We start from the raw sequence: 13857 nt of genomic DNA on the forward strand, positions 1-13857 counted from the left end.
GAAGGAAAGAAAAAACAAAAAAACATCTGCTCTGGTGGAACAAGCAAAAAGGGAACCAACTTAAGATCTGAAACATACACTGCAGATGTGTTTTTAAACAATGCATGGAAATATGCCTGACAAGGATTTGCATTCGATGATTAAACCAAAAAATGTTCAGTCAAATTGATTAACATTGAGCTTTGTTTGTGGAAACGTCAGCGGTTTGCGAGTGAAGAAAATCAGTGGCTCCGTGCATTAGCATGCTAGTGTGGGTATTCGTGCAAACTTGTATGCACACACACCCACTGCTTTGGCTCTCCACATACATCTTGCCTTCTCTAATTCCTGTCAGTATTTCTGTCACATTCCCTCTCTGTTTTATATGTCTGGCATTAGCTTTTAGTGGGCCTCGCTAAAATTTAAATGCGCTTGGCTCACTTCATCTGTGCCAACTTTTATTACTCTGTATTACCAGTCATAGTGATTGCTGCCTTTTTGCTGTGCCAGCCCAGCAGCAGGCATTAAAGATAACTGATTTCCCATTCTGCCATCTGGGGAAGACGTTAGCGTCGGTGCTCGCAGGACAAGCCCAGTCGTTAAGTTCCATTAAATCAGCAGGAGATTCTGTATAATCTACAGTTGTCACTAAACACTGGCAGTGATGTGAGAAATTCAATTGAGGTGAAGGAAGAAATATGGAGGAATGATTGAGAAGGCATTCAGATTTATATTTGTGTTTGTGAAAACGATTGACTGCATATTTAATAAACCGTAAGCAAACAAGTCTTGTGTTTTGACATATCGCTGCGTATGAGCTCATGGACAGCCCGCCTCTACATGTGGCCGCCACAAGAATCTGCAGAAACCACCAGCATTTAGTCATGTTTTACGACTCTGTCATCAATATTTTAGGTGTACGGCAATTCACAAAATTCACGATCTGATTCGATTCGGTAGAATAAAGGGTTTCACAGACATCCTCAGTACAGCTGTCTGAATGTCTTCTACATTTACAGTACAAATGTATTTGATTTGAGACTTCAGAATAATATATCTTAACCATTTTGAGTGGTTTGTCAGAACTAATTTACAGTAATAAATATCAAAAAGACCACAAAAAACAATCAGAAAATGCTGTATCATCTTGGCTTTATATCCTTACAGCAGTGCCTTGCTCATCTGATTTTGAACACACTTCTTTGCTCTTCATACTACAGTACATCACCTGTTGGTGTGGACTTTGACCTTTTTAACTTTCAAGATCCTTTACATGCACAAGACCCTTTATGAAACACTGAGGGAAAGGAAAACATAGTAGGTGTCCTTTTAAAAATGAACGTCATCTTTGTGCGTGGTGTGAGCGTCACAGTTTGGACGTCTGATCAAAACCATTTTACAACCAAATGAATTGTCAAACAATGTTGTACTAAGAAAAGAGACACTTGCAATTGCTTTTTAATGGTAATAATATGATACATTTTTACTGGTTTTGCAAGAGAGGGTCTGACTGGAGCTTTTTTGGACGTGGAAACAACCTCACCATCTGACCCTCTGCCTCATAACCATGTTGAAAATCTTGGCGTCGAACTGCGACCATTTTTTGTGGGCATGTTAGGCTTCATTAACTGAGTCAGTACTTGTAGCATCAATTCATTGTTGGTTTTGGTCTTCCTCTGGGGTTGCTGCTGATCAAGCTGGATATATCATGAATAAAAGTAAAACCTTAAAGGATTTGTATTTTTCACGTTGAGCCAAAGCCTGGATGAAACCATTTAAAGAGAGATGTCAGAACAAATCCAGATGATAAAGAGACAATATATTATTATTTGAATTTGTTTGAAATACAAGATATTCTGGATTACAAGTGCTGAAAACAACTAAAAGACAAAGACAATAAATTACATGTCTATAAAGCTGCAAATCTTCCTCTTTCTCATGGAGACGGTAATTTGTTTAGCTTCAGCTGGCACTCAGCTTCCAAGGATTTGAGCCCACACGTTAATGCATGCCATCAATTCCTCCCATAGTGGATTTGTTCGCATGAGTGAAAAACGCCCGACGTGGATTGAGTTACAGGCCGATGTGACCGTTTGAGATTAGGCGTGATGAGGGATGTATATTTTGTGCGGTGCCTCTTATTTAGGAATAATGGACACATGGCAGACTAATCAGAAACACTCCGAGGGAGGGATGAACCACTCGGAAGGCTGCGCTGTAGGAAGAGGGAGCTGATTCCTACGCAACAGATAAAAAGCAGGATTAGAGTGTAAAAGCGGTTTCACACTGAGAGACCACAAATGAAGACGGTTCATACTGAGGACTCCACACATTTTCCACCCGTACCGCAGTCGCCACCGATTCAGGGAAGAAATGCTCGGGGATTTTCTCTCTTCTCTGTGGTTGAGGCCTCACAGCATCTTGTTAAATTGTGACTCCAGCTTTAATTGATGAGAGAGTAATTTGGGCTAGAGGGATTTTCAAATGGTCATGGCAGCCCAACGCAAATTGGGGGAACTTTTTTAGGGATACGGGATTAAGAACTTTTACAATAGGATTTTATAACATTGTTTTTCTGGACACGTTTCCGTGCATGCTTCTGTTGCCATTTCAGCTTACAAAAATACCAGCTCCAGTCTGCTTAACTGGGCCTTGATTGGAAAAGTTAAGTTTATAGAGAGGCTGCACGTGGTTGATGAGGTACTAACTGAGACAGTGCTGCCAAATGGATGGAAACGTTTCCCACTGAGAAATAAAAACTGCATTCTTAAAATAAAAAAAAACAAAACTCTTCTGGAAACATCCTTAATCTTTTGGAGATTTACACACATGTGTACGGTTGAAACGTGCTTAAATCAAATGCCGCGTTTAGTTGTTAAACCTACAGTGCGCTCCACGGTACACTGCCCACTTTGCCTTCCACCTGCATCTTCAAACGAAATGCTAACACACTACGTACAGTCAATCACTCTGAATGAAAGAGGCTCGCACCTGGCCTTCACGCATGGTTTCATTTCATTTGCCAAGGACCCCATTCATTATTCCACCAGAATGAATTACAGGCCTTAAGTTTGGCCTATTAAAAATCGCAAATTGGTTCTTGATTTGCTCCATGGTGTTATTAATCCCCAACCGCCCACTTGTTCGTTCAGTATGAGGCTGGTTAATTGAAAGCTCTGAAACAGAACGTATTCACACGGCAGCCATTTTCCTCTGACTCGGGGTGGGGAGCTCAAACACTGAAATATTGTTAATGCTGCTGTGCTTCGGGTTTCAAGCTGTATATAGTGCTTGAATGCTAACGTTAGCTGATAGCTGACGGAAACTTATCTGTCATCATGTTATATCATGTTTTACCTTGAAATATGGCCCATCATGACTTTCACTTTTTCAGCTGCTGATCAATCAGGAAGCTGTGAAATGATTTTTCAGATTCTCTACGATTATACGACCTGCAACCTGGACTCCGGCAGTATGACATCATCCCATCATTTGAACTTCCCACTCAGAGCGTGATGTTGGAGGAAAATGGCCGCCGTGTGACTACAGTTTCTTGTTTAGAGAGCAGAACTAATCGAAACTCATCAACGATTTTGGAAATATGGGAAGAAGGGACAAGGTGTACTTCACTATAAAAACAGACTTGACGTCCAAGTTTGTAACATTTAACACATGTACAGTACAGACACACACGGTAGACCTTCTGCCTGTCCAGAAACAAATTAAAAATCAACCCCAGGCCATGTGAGTGTGTGTCTTTCTGATGAGATATGTCATATGCATCCTGCCTGACTCAGTCCTTCCAGTGCTTGTGTGTGTGTTGGTGGTTTTTTTTTTTCTACGAATGGCCACACCACAGCGCTGTCTGGTGACATACAGTGCAGCACGCAAAGCCAGTTAGCACGAATGGTCATTTTCTGAACACACATTGCCAAGTTGTAAAACATTTTCACATGTTGGACCTTGCAATAAATTTCATGTCAGGGGCTGGTACTGTAATGAGCCAAAAAAAAAGGTCAGTGCAAAATCATTTCACAGTTTCAGACGCCTTTCAGTCATCCAGGGAAGGTATATCGTAGCATTTGTGCCTTTTATAGTAAAAAAGAAGGTGTTGTCTGTTTCTTTGTGATGATTTCAACTGAAATTACATGTTTCTTTATGAAAAGAACGTTTTTTTCTCCTCAGGATCCATATGAACCGTTGGTACATGTAGAAGCTCGTATCCATGTTCAAGTTGTTTTCCGTGTGAACCTGAGAGATTTGACCCGGTAACCTCCAGCAAGATAGATGCCTCTGCACTAAACCTACTGATGAACTGACGGCAATCAACAGATGTTTGAACATGTCTGTGGCGATGTGTCATACATGGCATGTTACAGTAGGTGTAAGACAAGACTCATATTCAACCATATCCCGTCCATATCCTCAGCGTATCCTGTCTTGTCATTGCACAGTCCCATCTCTGCTTTCACACAAAAACTTTGCATCGTGTCAATCAAAAGATGCCTCTGGGCGGTGATCGTCTCAAATACGCCGCTCTTAATTCAAAACAACAAAAACCCTTTTCCGACGCTGACGAATACATTTATGTCATGGGTAATAAGCGTTTCAGCAGTAAAGCCGAAAAAATAACAGATAAAAATTTTTTTTTGTGAAGTTTGAAGTAGCTACCAGCTGCTGCATGCCCCGCCGTTTCCATGTCATGTGAGGTTGTGGTTAGGAACGCTGGTTCTCTGAGCTAAATGCAGGTAGCAACCCCACGGTGGCGCCAGAGGAAAAGTCAGTGGATCACCAGAGTTGGTAGAATCAATCATGTGGGGACCATGAATTCAGTCAGTCTATCAGGGCTCTGCAATAAAATTGATAACATTTTTATGTAGACAAATCATCTTTTAAAAATTTTGCATCTACAAAGCTTTTAGAAATGTGCAGAATAAAATTTATAAAATTCTCTTTTCCTTAAAAACATTATTATGAATTTTTGCTAGCGTTAGCAACTTATAAGAAAATATAAGAAAATGTGTCAGATGAGGATGGAAATATGAAATCGATTTGACATGTTTTTTGTCATTATTTTCTGCATAGACTTCTGCATGTTGTGTGCATGCACATTTCTATAAGTCATCTCATCCCATGTTACTTCATAGTTTCATTATTTTCTATTTGTTTCACTGTTTCACTACTATTTAGGTGATATACCACATGTCACATGTCACTTTTTGATGATTTAGTAACTATTGATACTTTCATAAAATATTAACGCATTGAGATATTTGATAGATCACGATAACAATACAATATCGATATATTTCCGAGCTCTACAGTCTGTCTAATAGTTATTGAGATATCTCAGTCTGGGCCGAAGTGGTGGACCAGCCGACAAAGACGCTAAAAAGGCATCTTTTTGCTCAGCATTAGATGGTATTTGTTTACAAGACAATTCTCTAAAATCTCTGCTGTTTCGCTCAGTTACCACTTGGCTTGGTTTCACACAATAGGTGACATCACTGTTAGTGTGCGTTAGATGGGAAGACTGTGGTCTCCCCTCTCCCTGAAAAGCGTCAGATACACCCTCTCGGACTCCCGCTCGATGACAACACACCGCTTCATGTGGTGAATGCTAAACCAGAGCTGAGCCCGAGCTTTGAAGCCATTGTTAAACCCTGTGAGGGTGTAATACCTTCAGTCACACGGGGACAATGAATAGTATGATTCATATCTCATAAAAGACGACACCTGGGCGCACATGCAGTACTGTGCACTGCTGTTCTAACAGTGGGGGAAAAACAGGCCCCGACTACGTTTCCTAGATCCCAAATCTAATTGAATCTGTCATAACTGCTCTAATGATGGACGTGTATAACCCCGGAGTCCCTTGAGGGCCTGGGCTCGGGTCCTGTGAGTCTTGGAGATAACATGCCCCACAGGTGTGTGGAGATGATGTACGCAGACTCAGGTTTCAGCAGACTGGCCTGGGACAGGTTGATGGAGGCTCTGATTGATCCTGAAAACAGAGAAGCCTGTGGGAGAATTGTAATTGAACCTGGAACAGATGTTAAACAGTCCAGGAAGAATGTGGTTGTGATGAAGGTACACAGCCTGAAAGTCGAAATTACCCTTCATGAGAAGAAATACCACAGTTTTATTAACCGGTATTGGCAAGAGGAGTGTTTTTGCTGCATTTGAATGTTAACTAACCAGATGACACACACCGAAAGGGCAGCAGGGTTCACTGTGCAGTTACAAAAATGTATCCATCTGGGAGTTCGCAGCAGAAACGTGGTCCATCAAACGCTCTGAAGAAAACACGTCTCCGCTAATCCAACAAGCAGCAAAATGTTCCAGATTTAAGAGTAACCACAGGTAGCCGCTTGCCAAACCCTCAGTCCTCTAAACTCCCTCACTAACATGAATATTTTCTCAACTTGAACTCATCTGGGATAAACTCTATTTCACATTTCAGCTTCTGAAGGGAACACCACATTAATTCATACTAGGCTGCTTCATGTGACGGTGGGAAATATCCTCTGATGTGAGTCGTCTTTTATCATCAGCACACCAGCTCGCAGGAAGACACTAATACATACAGAAAAGTTCAAAATGCTCTATATGTCTTTTATATTGTTATTGTTAGACTATCATTATAGTCATGATAATTTTTATTACTTCTATGCCATTATCATCATGACAAGTACTAGAACTATAATTTTGGGTAGTTGTACTTATGTATTTCCATTTAAGACTATTTCAAACATCATCTCCTCTCTATTACACTTCCGTGTGCATTTAATCTGTAAATATTCACCAAATACTGTACTTTGTTTTCCCTCTATCTGTAGTGCTTTTTATCCTTTTGTGTTGGTCTCGAGTTGCCAAGTTTTGGAGATATCAGCTGCAGAGATGTCTGCTTATTCTCAAATATAACAGAACTAGATGGCACTCGTTGGTAGTATTTGGCCTGCTCCTCCACTGACAGTGATTTCCACTGTGGACACACGGACAACACACTGTTCAAGACATGCGTAAAATGTAACCTTGCCTGTGCTGCACTGTACTTTTTAACCCATTAAAAGACACTGATTATCAGAAATGTACAGATAAATAACAGACTGGTACCACTGGTACATTGTTATGCTGGAGACACAAACACACACAGAACAGGTGGTCAGACGAGCTGCGATGATGTCATGTGTCCACTAGGCGTCAGGATTTTTCCTCTCACAATAAATTATAATAACTAGCTGAATTAAATAATTCTAAAATATGCCATTTGTCTAAAGGACCTTTGAGCTGGGACTGCAGGACAAAGTCAGATTTAACATGTTAGTCCAGTAAAGCTGTGACTGTTCCAGCACTGATATCCTTCTCCTCAACACTAAACCTGCTGTCTGCTGCAACCAAACAGTGGAGATGTTCAGAGTGTGTGTGGTGTGTGGTAATAATTATCATGTGACTGATTTTTGAATATAACTATAGCTTCACCTCTGGAATAAAAACATTAGATTAAACAATTAAAAACATTAATTAAACATTTAGAGGCAGGTAGAGGCAAACTTATTTCCAAGCATATAGGGCAGCCTATATGGCACTGCATCACTTTTTCCTGCATAGTAAGCCTCGAGAGGGCAATTAATCATGTTTTATACAACTTTGGGGAATCCAAGAGGAGACTTTTTTGCATGTGGGGCAAATGCTGACGTTTGGAGATTCCCATCATTTATTCCCACTGATAGCAAAAACAGGCAAATCGTGTATAAATGCAAAGCGAGTCTTGGCTGTCTTGTGCTGAGAACTGCTTTCTTTTGTCTTCCACTGCAGCTATAAAATGTTAGAAAATGTTGGACTATTTACATCCATTAAAACCCCATGTTTTAATCAACATGGGTTGCTTCATAAATAAAAGTTCACACGGAGGTTTACAACCAGTTTCAAATGTTGTTTAATGGGCTACTTATCCTGAGATTCTGCAAAAGTCAAAATCCTGATATTGTGATATTTGTACAAAATAACAATGTTTACAGTAATTAAAGTACATTTTTTCCTTTGCCTTCAGGAAATAGTGAAACAAATGTACAAATGTAATGGGTATTAACGCTGTGATATGACAAAATGAAATGTATATTACATAATTACACAATATAATAGATGTGTTTTGTAACAACTGTTCCCAAGTAGTGATAAAAATCATCAGAAATATGGTCTTGAAGGCACAGCACTGCCACCTGCTGGTCCACACAGATATCAAAAATGTATTGAAAATAATCAGAAACTTTTTTTTCATGAGTCAGACTATTTATTCATACTACTGGTCTTGTCTGTCTACTCTGAAGTTCATGGTGACAACGTCCTCGATCCCAGCCTGCAGCTCGTCGTGCTCCTGCACGGCGGACACTCCTTTCGGGGTCCCGGTCAGGATGAGGTCCCCCTCCTCCAGGGTGATGAACTCGCTGATGTAGCTGATGAGATAGGGGATGGAGAAGATCATCTGGGAGGTGCAGCCGCTCTGCTTCAGCTGGTCGTTCACCTTCAGCCACAGCTTCACGCTGCCCGGGTCGGGGATGCGCTCTTTGGGGATGAACTCACTGACGGGGCAGGAGGTGTTGAAGGCTTTGGCCAGGGTCCAGGGCAGACCTTTGGACTTGCATTCATCCTGGACGTCCCGGGCTGTCATGTCCAAGCACAGAGCATAGCCTGCAACATGCTCCATGGCGTCGGACTGAGGGATGGCCGTGCCCCCTTTCCCGATGACAACCCCTAACTCCACTTCATGGTGCAGGTTGCTGGAGTACAGCGGCACCAGGATGGGTGACCCCTCTCGTACATATGCTGAAGGTGGCTTCAGGAACAGGACCGGCTCCGTCGGAATCGCGTTCTTCAGCTCTTTGGCGTGGTCTGCATAGTTCCTCCCAACGCAAATAATCTTCCTCCCCCATTCCCAAAACCGAGAAATATTTCGAGCGGTCATTGTGGAGGAAAGTGGAGGTGTGAGCCGCTCTGAAGCAGTCAGCACCAGCCGGTGGACTGGACTTTGACCGACGCTCCAGTTCCTGACGCGAGATTATTAACCTACGGCAAGACTGAAGGGACATACACAGAACTCAAAATATCAAAACAAAGCCATTATATCGCTGTATTTGACCTGTTTTACAGGTCCAATAGGGAAAATAAAGCCCATACATATACACTGAATTGTCTTTATGAATTCGGCGTTGAAAGATGCGCAAATATTCATTTAATTCACGTGTTTGACTGATTATTCACGATCCACTCCCCTTGACTTGATTGGTGGAGCCTGGCAGGTTAAAGTTGAAGCGGAACTGAATGCCAAACCAAACTTTCCTGGTTTCTACGAATGTGATAAGGATATAGCTGCTGCTGTTATGTTATTCAAGTCACTCGTAGGGAGTGCCTGCACTCTACTTGGAGCTGCAACCGCCTTCAAATTCGGTACGTCCATACGGTGTTTTTTAGCTAACATGCGAGCATTCTAGCTAGCATGTTAGCTCGTGTACGTGGATTTTAACTAGTTACGGATGGCTTACAATTTGACTTTGTGTCTTGCGATGAGTCGGATGAGGACAGCTGGCCTGTCTAGAGTAAACATCTGCACCTTCATACGGAATGTCCTCCATGACAGTCCAGTTCGAGTAATGATGTGGCAGCAAGCTAGGTGAAAGACACGTAGTGCATTTTTAAAGGTAGCATCGAAGCTAACGTTGTTTACTTTTAGTGGTGTCGTGTTAGCTTGCAGGTTGATTACTTATCCAGCCCATGGCTAGCTCCTGTACGATGTAAATCATTTCCTGGTGTGTGTGGCCGCATACAATAGACATGTTTATAAAAGGGGAACTTTATAATTACTTATTTATGATTAACAGAAAGTGTCATCTTGTCAGTGTGACATTTCTATGTGTCAAATATTGACTTGTGTTCTCTCATGAAGCACCTGTAGAAGTCAAGGCCCAGGCAGCCGCCCTCCTTCACACCGCAGTGAGGAAATCATCCCTGGTGGAACAAGCAAACATGAAGATTGAACTTGTCCCAGCACTCAGTGACAACTACATGTACCTCCTGATTGATGTGGACTCCAAAGAAGCAGCTGTTGTTGACCCTGCGGAGCCAGTAAAGGTCTGTGCATTGCATTGTCATATGTGATATTGCATTCAGTGATGGAAAGTAACTAAGTACATTTACTCAAGTACATTTGATACATTTCTGCATGAGCATTTCCATACTATGTTACCCTTTACTTTAATCTATTAAATGTAAGATCTGTTCTATTTACTCCACTGTGTATTTAAAGTTAGTGATCAATAGTTACTTTACAGATTATTATTTTACACACATAACTTGATCAATTTATAGGACTTGATGCATTAGGGATAAGCACTATTGATAAAATCCTCGCTTATGTATATATATTTTTACTATAACTGGGGCTGCAATCAACAATTATTTTCGTTGTCGATTAATCGTTAGTTTATAAAATCTGTAAAGGATGCTAATCACAATTTTCCAAATCCCAAAGTGACGTCTTCAAATCGTCTCCTTCTGTCCAACCAACAGTCCAGTACAGTAAGAAGTTGGCTCCAGCAAATGTTTGACATGTTTGCATGAAAAATGATTGAAACCATTAATAGATTTTAAAAAATGGTCTGCAATTAATTTTATCCTGATTGGACTAGTTATTGCAGCTCTAACTATACAATAAATGTAGTTTCTGGAATATCCATTGACAAATGTCAGCAAATGAAATGCCTGAGCAGTCGTTGTACTTCATCACGTCTATTAAAAAATAATATGAAAATTTGCCTGTTACCTTATATCAGTCCTTTTTATTTATTTGCAACAATGTCCTAATACACCCAGAGGTGTTACTGTATATGGATTGTTATCACAGTATAAATAAATAATAAGGCAAAATCTTTGATGGTTAACAAATGTATCTTGTCTCTCAGTATATATTGTCCCACGCTTCGATGCATTGTTATAAATTAATCTAACCAATATTATATAAAGCAATTAATATTAGCTTCACTTTGACCAGAAGTTGTATATAACATAGCATCAACAATTTTATAACTCTTCTGCCCAAGATGTACTTTTACTTTTGATGGGATGAGTGTATTTTTCTGGTGATATATCTGTACTTTAACAGAAGTAAAAAATGCAGGATTGCAAATAAAAGTCCTGCATTGAGCATTTTTTGTGTCACTGCTACTAAAATCATGCAAAGGATTTCAGTGCTTCTTCTTATATGTTATGCTATATTGTGTTTATTATTAATTAATTGTTTAGTGTGTAAAGTCTGCCAAAATGTTACAGATATTTGATTTGTAATCCTTGAAAACAGAAAAAACAACAGAAAATCATCACATATGATGAACTAGAATCAACAAATATTCAGCACTTTTCCTTGATAAATGACTTAATAATTATTATATTTTAAGCTCAACTTCAGTTTGACCCTTTTTGTGCTTTCGACAGGTTCTGGAAGCCGTCAGAAAGCACGGCGTAAGACTCACAACAGTTCTGACCACTCATCACCACTGGTAAGCTCCATCGTCAACACACTAAAGCTAACCAGTCAAAAAAGAAAGAAACCATTATATGCGCATGTACCTGTTTGCTGAATCAAAGAGTGGCAACAATACAGCGATCATCCTCTCTCTTTAGGGATCATGCTGGTGGAAATGAGAAGATGTTAAGGCTAATGCCAGGACTGAAAGTCTATGGAGGAGATGACAGAGTTGATTGTATCACAAAGAAAGTTTCTCATTCCAGCACCTTCAAAGTGAGATCATCAAACTTTGTGTTCTACAATCCAAATACAACCCACAAATGTCTCGTGTTTGCTCACTGGTGTCACTCTTTTACAGCTCGGATCACTGAATGTCAAATGTCTGTTTACTCCGTGCCACACGACTGGTCACATCTGCTACTTTGTGACAAAAGAAAACAGCACTGAGCCACCAGCTGTTTTCACAGGTAATCACAAATACAGGAGACAATGACGTCTCTGACAAAACCCTTAAATCTGTCAAGCTTGATCAGTACTGATGAGCCTCTGTCATGTGTGATCTTTAATGACCTATGGACGGTTTTCTTTGTCATGAAGGGGACACGCTGTTTGTTGCCGGTTGTGGTAAATTCTTCGAGGGAACAGCAGAGCAGATGTACAAAGCACTGATAGAAATTCTGGGACGCCTTCCTCCTGAAACGGTAAATATGTGTACTCCATTTTTAACGTCAGTGTAAAAGGTATTAACAGAAATACTAAACGCAACACTGAAGATTTAAGACTAAATCTAATTGAGATGAGAGGAAAAGTTCCCTCATCATCAACATGACCCTGTTGTGTTTGTCTTCAAGCGTGTTTACTGCGGTCATGAGTACACCGTCAGCAATCTGAAGTTTGCGCGTCATGTGGAACCAGACAACGAAGTCATTCAGAAGAAGCTCGCATGGGCAAAGGTATGTTTGATTGACGTGTCACATGCAGTCAGATGATTTACCGTGGAAAAAAAAATAAAAATAACTTTGCGTCTGTGTGTTTGTATTTCTGCAGGAGAAATGCAGCAAAGGAGAACCGACCATCCCGTCCACGTTGGCAGACGAATTCACATTTAACCCCTTTATGAGAGTAAAGTATGTCAACCATGATTTATTACTACCTCATATTCAGAAGATTGTTCAGAGCTAATTACTGTTCGCTCTGCTCATATTTCTTTCATGTTTATTTTAGAGAGAAGTCCGTGCAAGACCATGTGAAGGAGTCCAACCCGATCGAAACCATGAGAAGTCTCCGGAAAGCAAAAGATGGCTTCCGGGTGCCCAAGGAGTGATGTCCAGTGCACTCATGTTGACTGAACAACTGCTTAGAAGACTGCAAGCTGCCATTAGCATACTACAGAAACAAATCAGCAAATCATCTTTGAAGTCACTTGAAATGCCAGTAGATCTACTACATTCACTTTCAGTCCAGTCACACATTCAGGTGCAGCCCTGACGTGGCCGTACACGTATCCGTCATTATTTTAGCTGTATAGGGTTCGTTTGGATGATGTATGCGTGATATTTTTAAGGAATATATGGCCATTAATTGAACGCTTTAAATGAAAAATGAGTTTGTTAATCTGTACATGGGAGTTTTAGAGTCTATTTAGTTTTAAGTTGTAATATATTGCTGTACAAACTACCATTTACACGAAGGTTCAAATTCTAACAACACAGGAAACTGCATGAATAACAAATGTTGGAAAATGTGTAAAAATTCTGTGAATTGATAAAATAATTTCTGTAAAGATTCGTATCAATGGAATGTTTCTTCGCGACTATTATTCATATTTGCTAGTTTGGTTGTTTCACATGTAAAATTCAGCACAAGTGATTTGTATTGCTTCCTTTATTTAAAAGCACTATGTGAGCAAAGCATTGTGTACTTATTAATGTGTCCGCATTAGATATTAGATATCCTGAATGCTCTTTTGCACGTAAAGTACAAGTTTACAAAGCATGTTGCATGATGTTCTTTGGAAAAAGAAATAAAACTTGCATCTTAAAGTCAGTAGAAATAAAAGCCTTGCATTCAAAATGTACTTGAGATATCAAGAGTAAACATACACATTATACAAAATGCTCCCAGTGAAAGTTTTATGTATAATTTATGTTCTATTATAGCAGCACAGTTTATGTGTTATAATAATCATTGTCTGAAAATTAACTAACAACCACAGGTGTCAAAAATAAAGTGGAGTTAAAAGTAATTTTTTTCTGAAACGTGAAGTAGACGTTTATAGAAAAAGGCACCTCAAAACTGTACTTATGTAGTACTTCGAGTAAACAGTACATCACTAAATAATTATATTCACATCCCGA

The 13857-nt window shown here is 40.1% G+C and overlaps 2 protein-coding genes across 2 annotated transcripts; one reads left to right on the plus strand and one right to left on the minus strand.

The window, feature by feature from the left end:
* Positions 1-7900: 7900 nt before the first annotated feature.
* Positions 7901-9004, minus strand: fahd1 (fumarylacetoacetate hydrolase domain containing 1). The gene has a single exon (XM_073493738.1). It carries the CDS (start codon positions 8942-8944, stop codon positions 8282-8284), a length of 663 nt encoding a protein of 220 aa, XP_073349839.1. The 5' UTR covers positions 8945-9004; the 3' UTR covers positions 7901-8281.
* A 257-nt stretch (positions 9005-9261) lies between these two features.
* Positions 9262-13283, plus strand: LOC141018984 (hydroxyacylglutathione hydrolase, mitochondrial-like). The gene is made up of 9 exons (XM_073493739.1): positions 9262-9426; positions 9923-10107; positions 11467-11531; positions 11656-11773; positions 11859-11967; positions 12098-12201; positions 12352-12453; positions 12548-12627; positions 12725-13283. The coding sequence occupies exons 1-9, from the start codon at positions 9360-9362 to the stop codon at positions 12822-12824; spliced, it is 930 nt and encodes a 309-aa protein (XP_073349840.1). The 5' UTR covers positions 9262-9359; the 3' UTR covers positions 12825-13283.
* Positions 13284-13857: the final 574 nt, after the last annotated feature.

This window comes from Pagrus major, chromosome 23, assembly GCF_040436345.1.
Source record: "Pagrus major chromosome 23, Pma_NU_1.0".
NCBI classification, from domain to species: domain Eukaryota; kingdom Metazoa; phylum Chordata; class Actinopteri; order Spariformes; family Sparidae; genus Pagrus; species Pagrus major.

Excerpts from the sequence above, each read along its gene's own strand:
- fahd1 (XM_073493738.1), bottom strand. The coding sequence starts at position 8,944 with ATGACCGCTCGAAATATTTCTCGGTTTTGGGAATGGGGGAGGAAGATT.
- LOC141018984 (XM_073493739.1), top strand. The coding sequence starts at position 9,360 with ATGTTATTCAAGTCACTCGTAGGGAGTGCCTGCACTCTACTTGGAGCT. Across the intron at positions 12,202-12,351 it reads GACGCCTTCCTCCTGAAACG|CGTGTTTACTGCGGTCATGA; the intron begins GTAAATATGTGT and ends TTTGTCTTCAAG. Across the intron at positions 12,454-12,547 it reads AGAAGCTCGCATGGGCAAAG|GAGAAATGCAGCAAAGGAGA; the intron begins GTATGTTTGATT and ends GTATTTCTGCAG.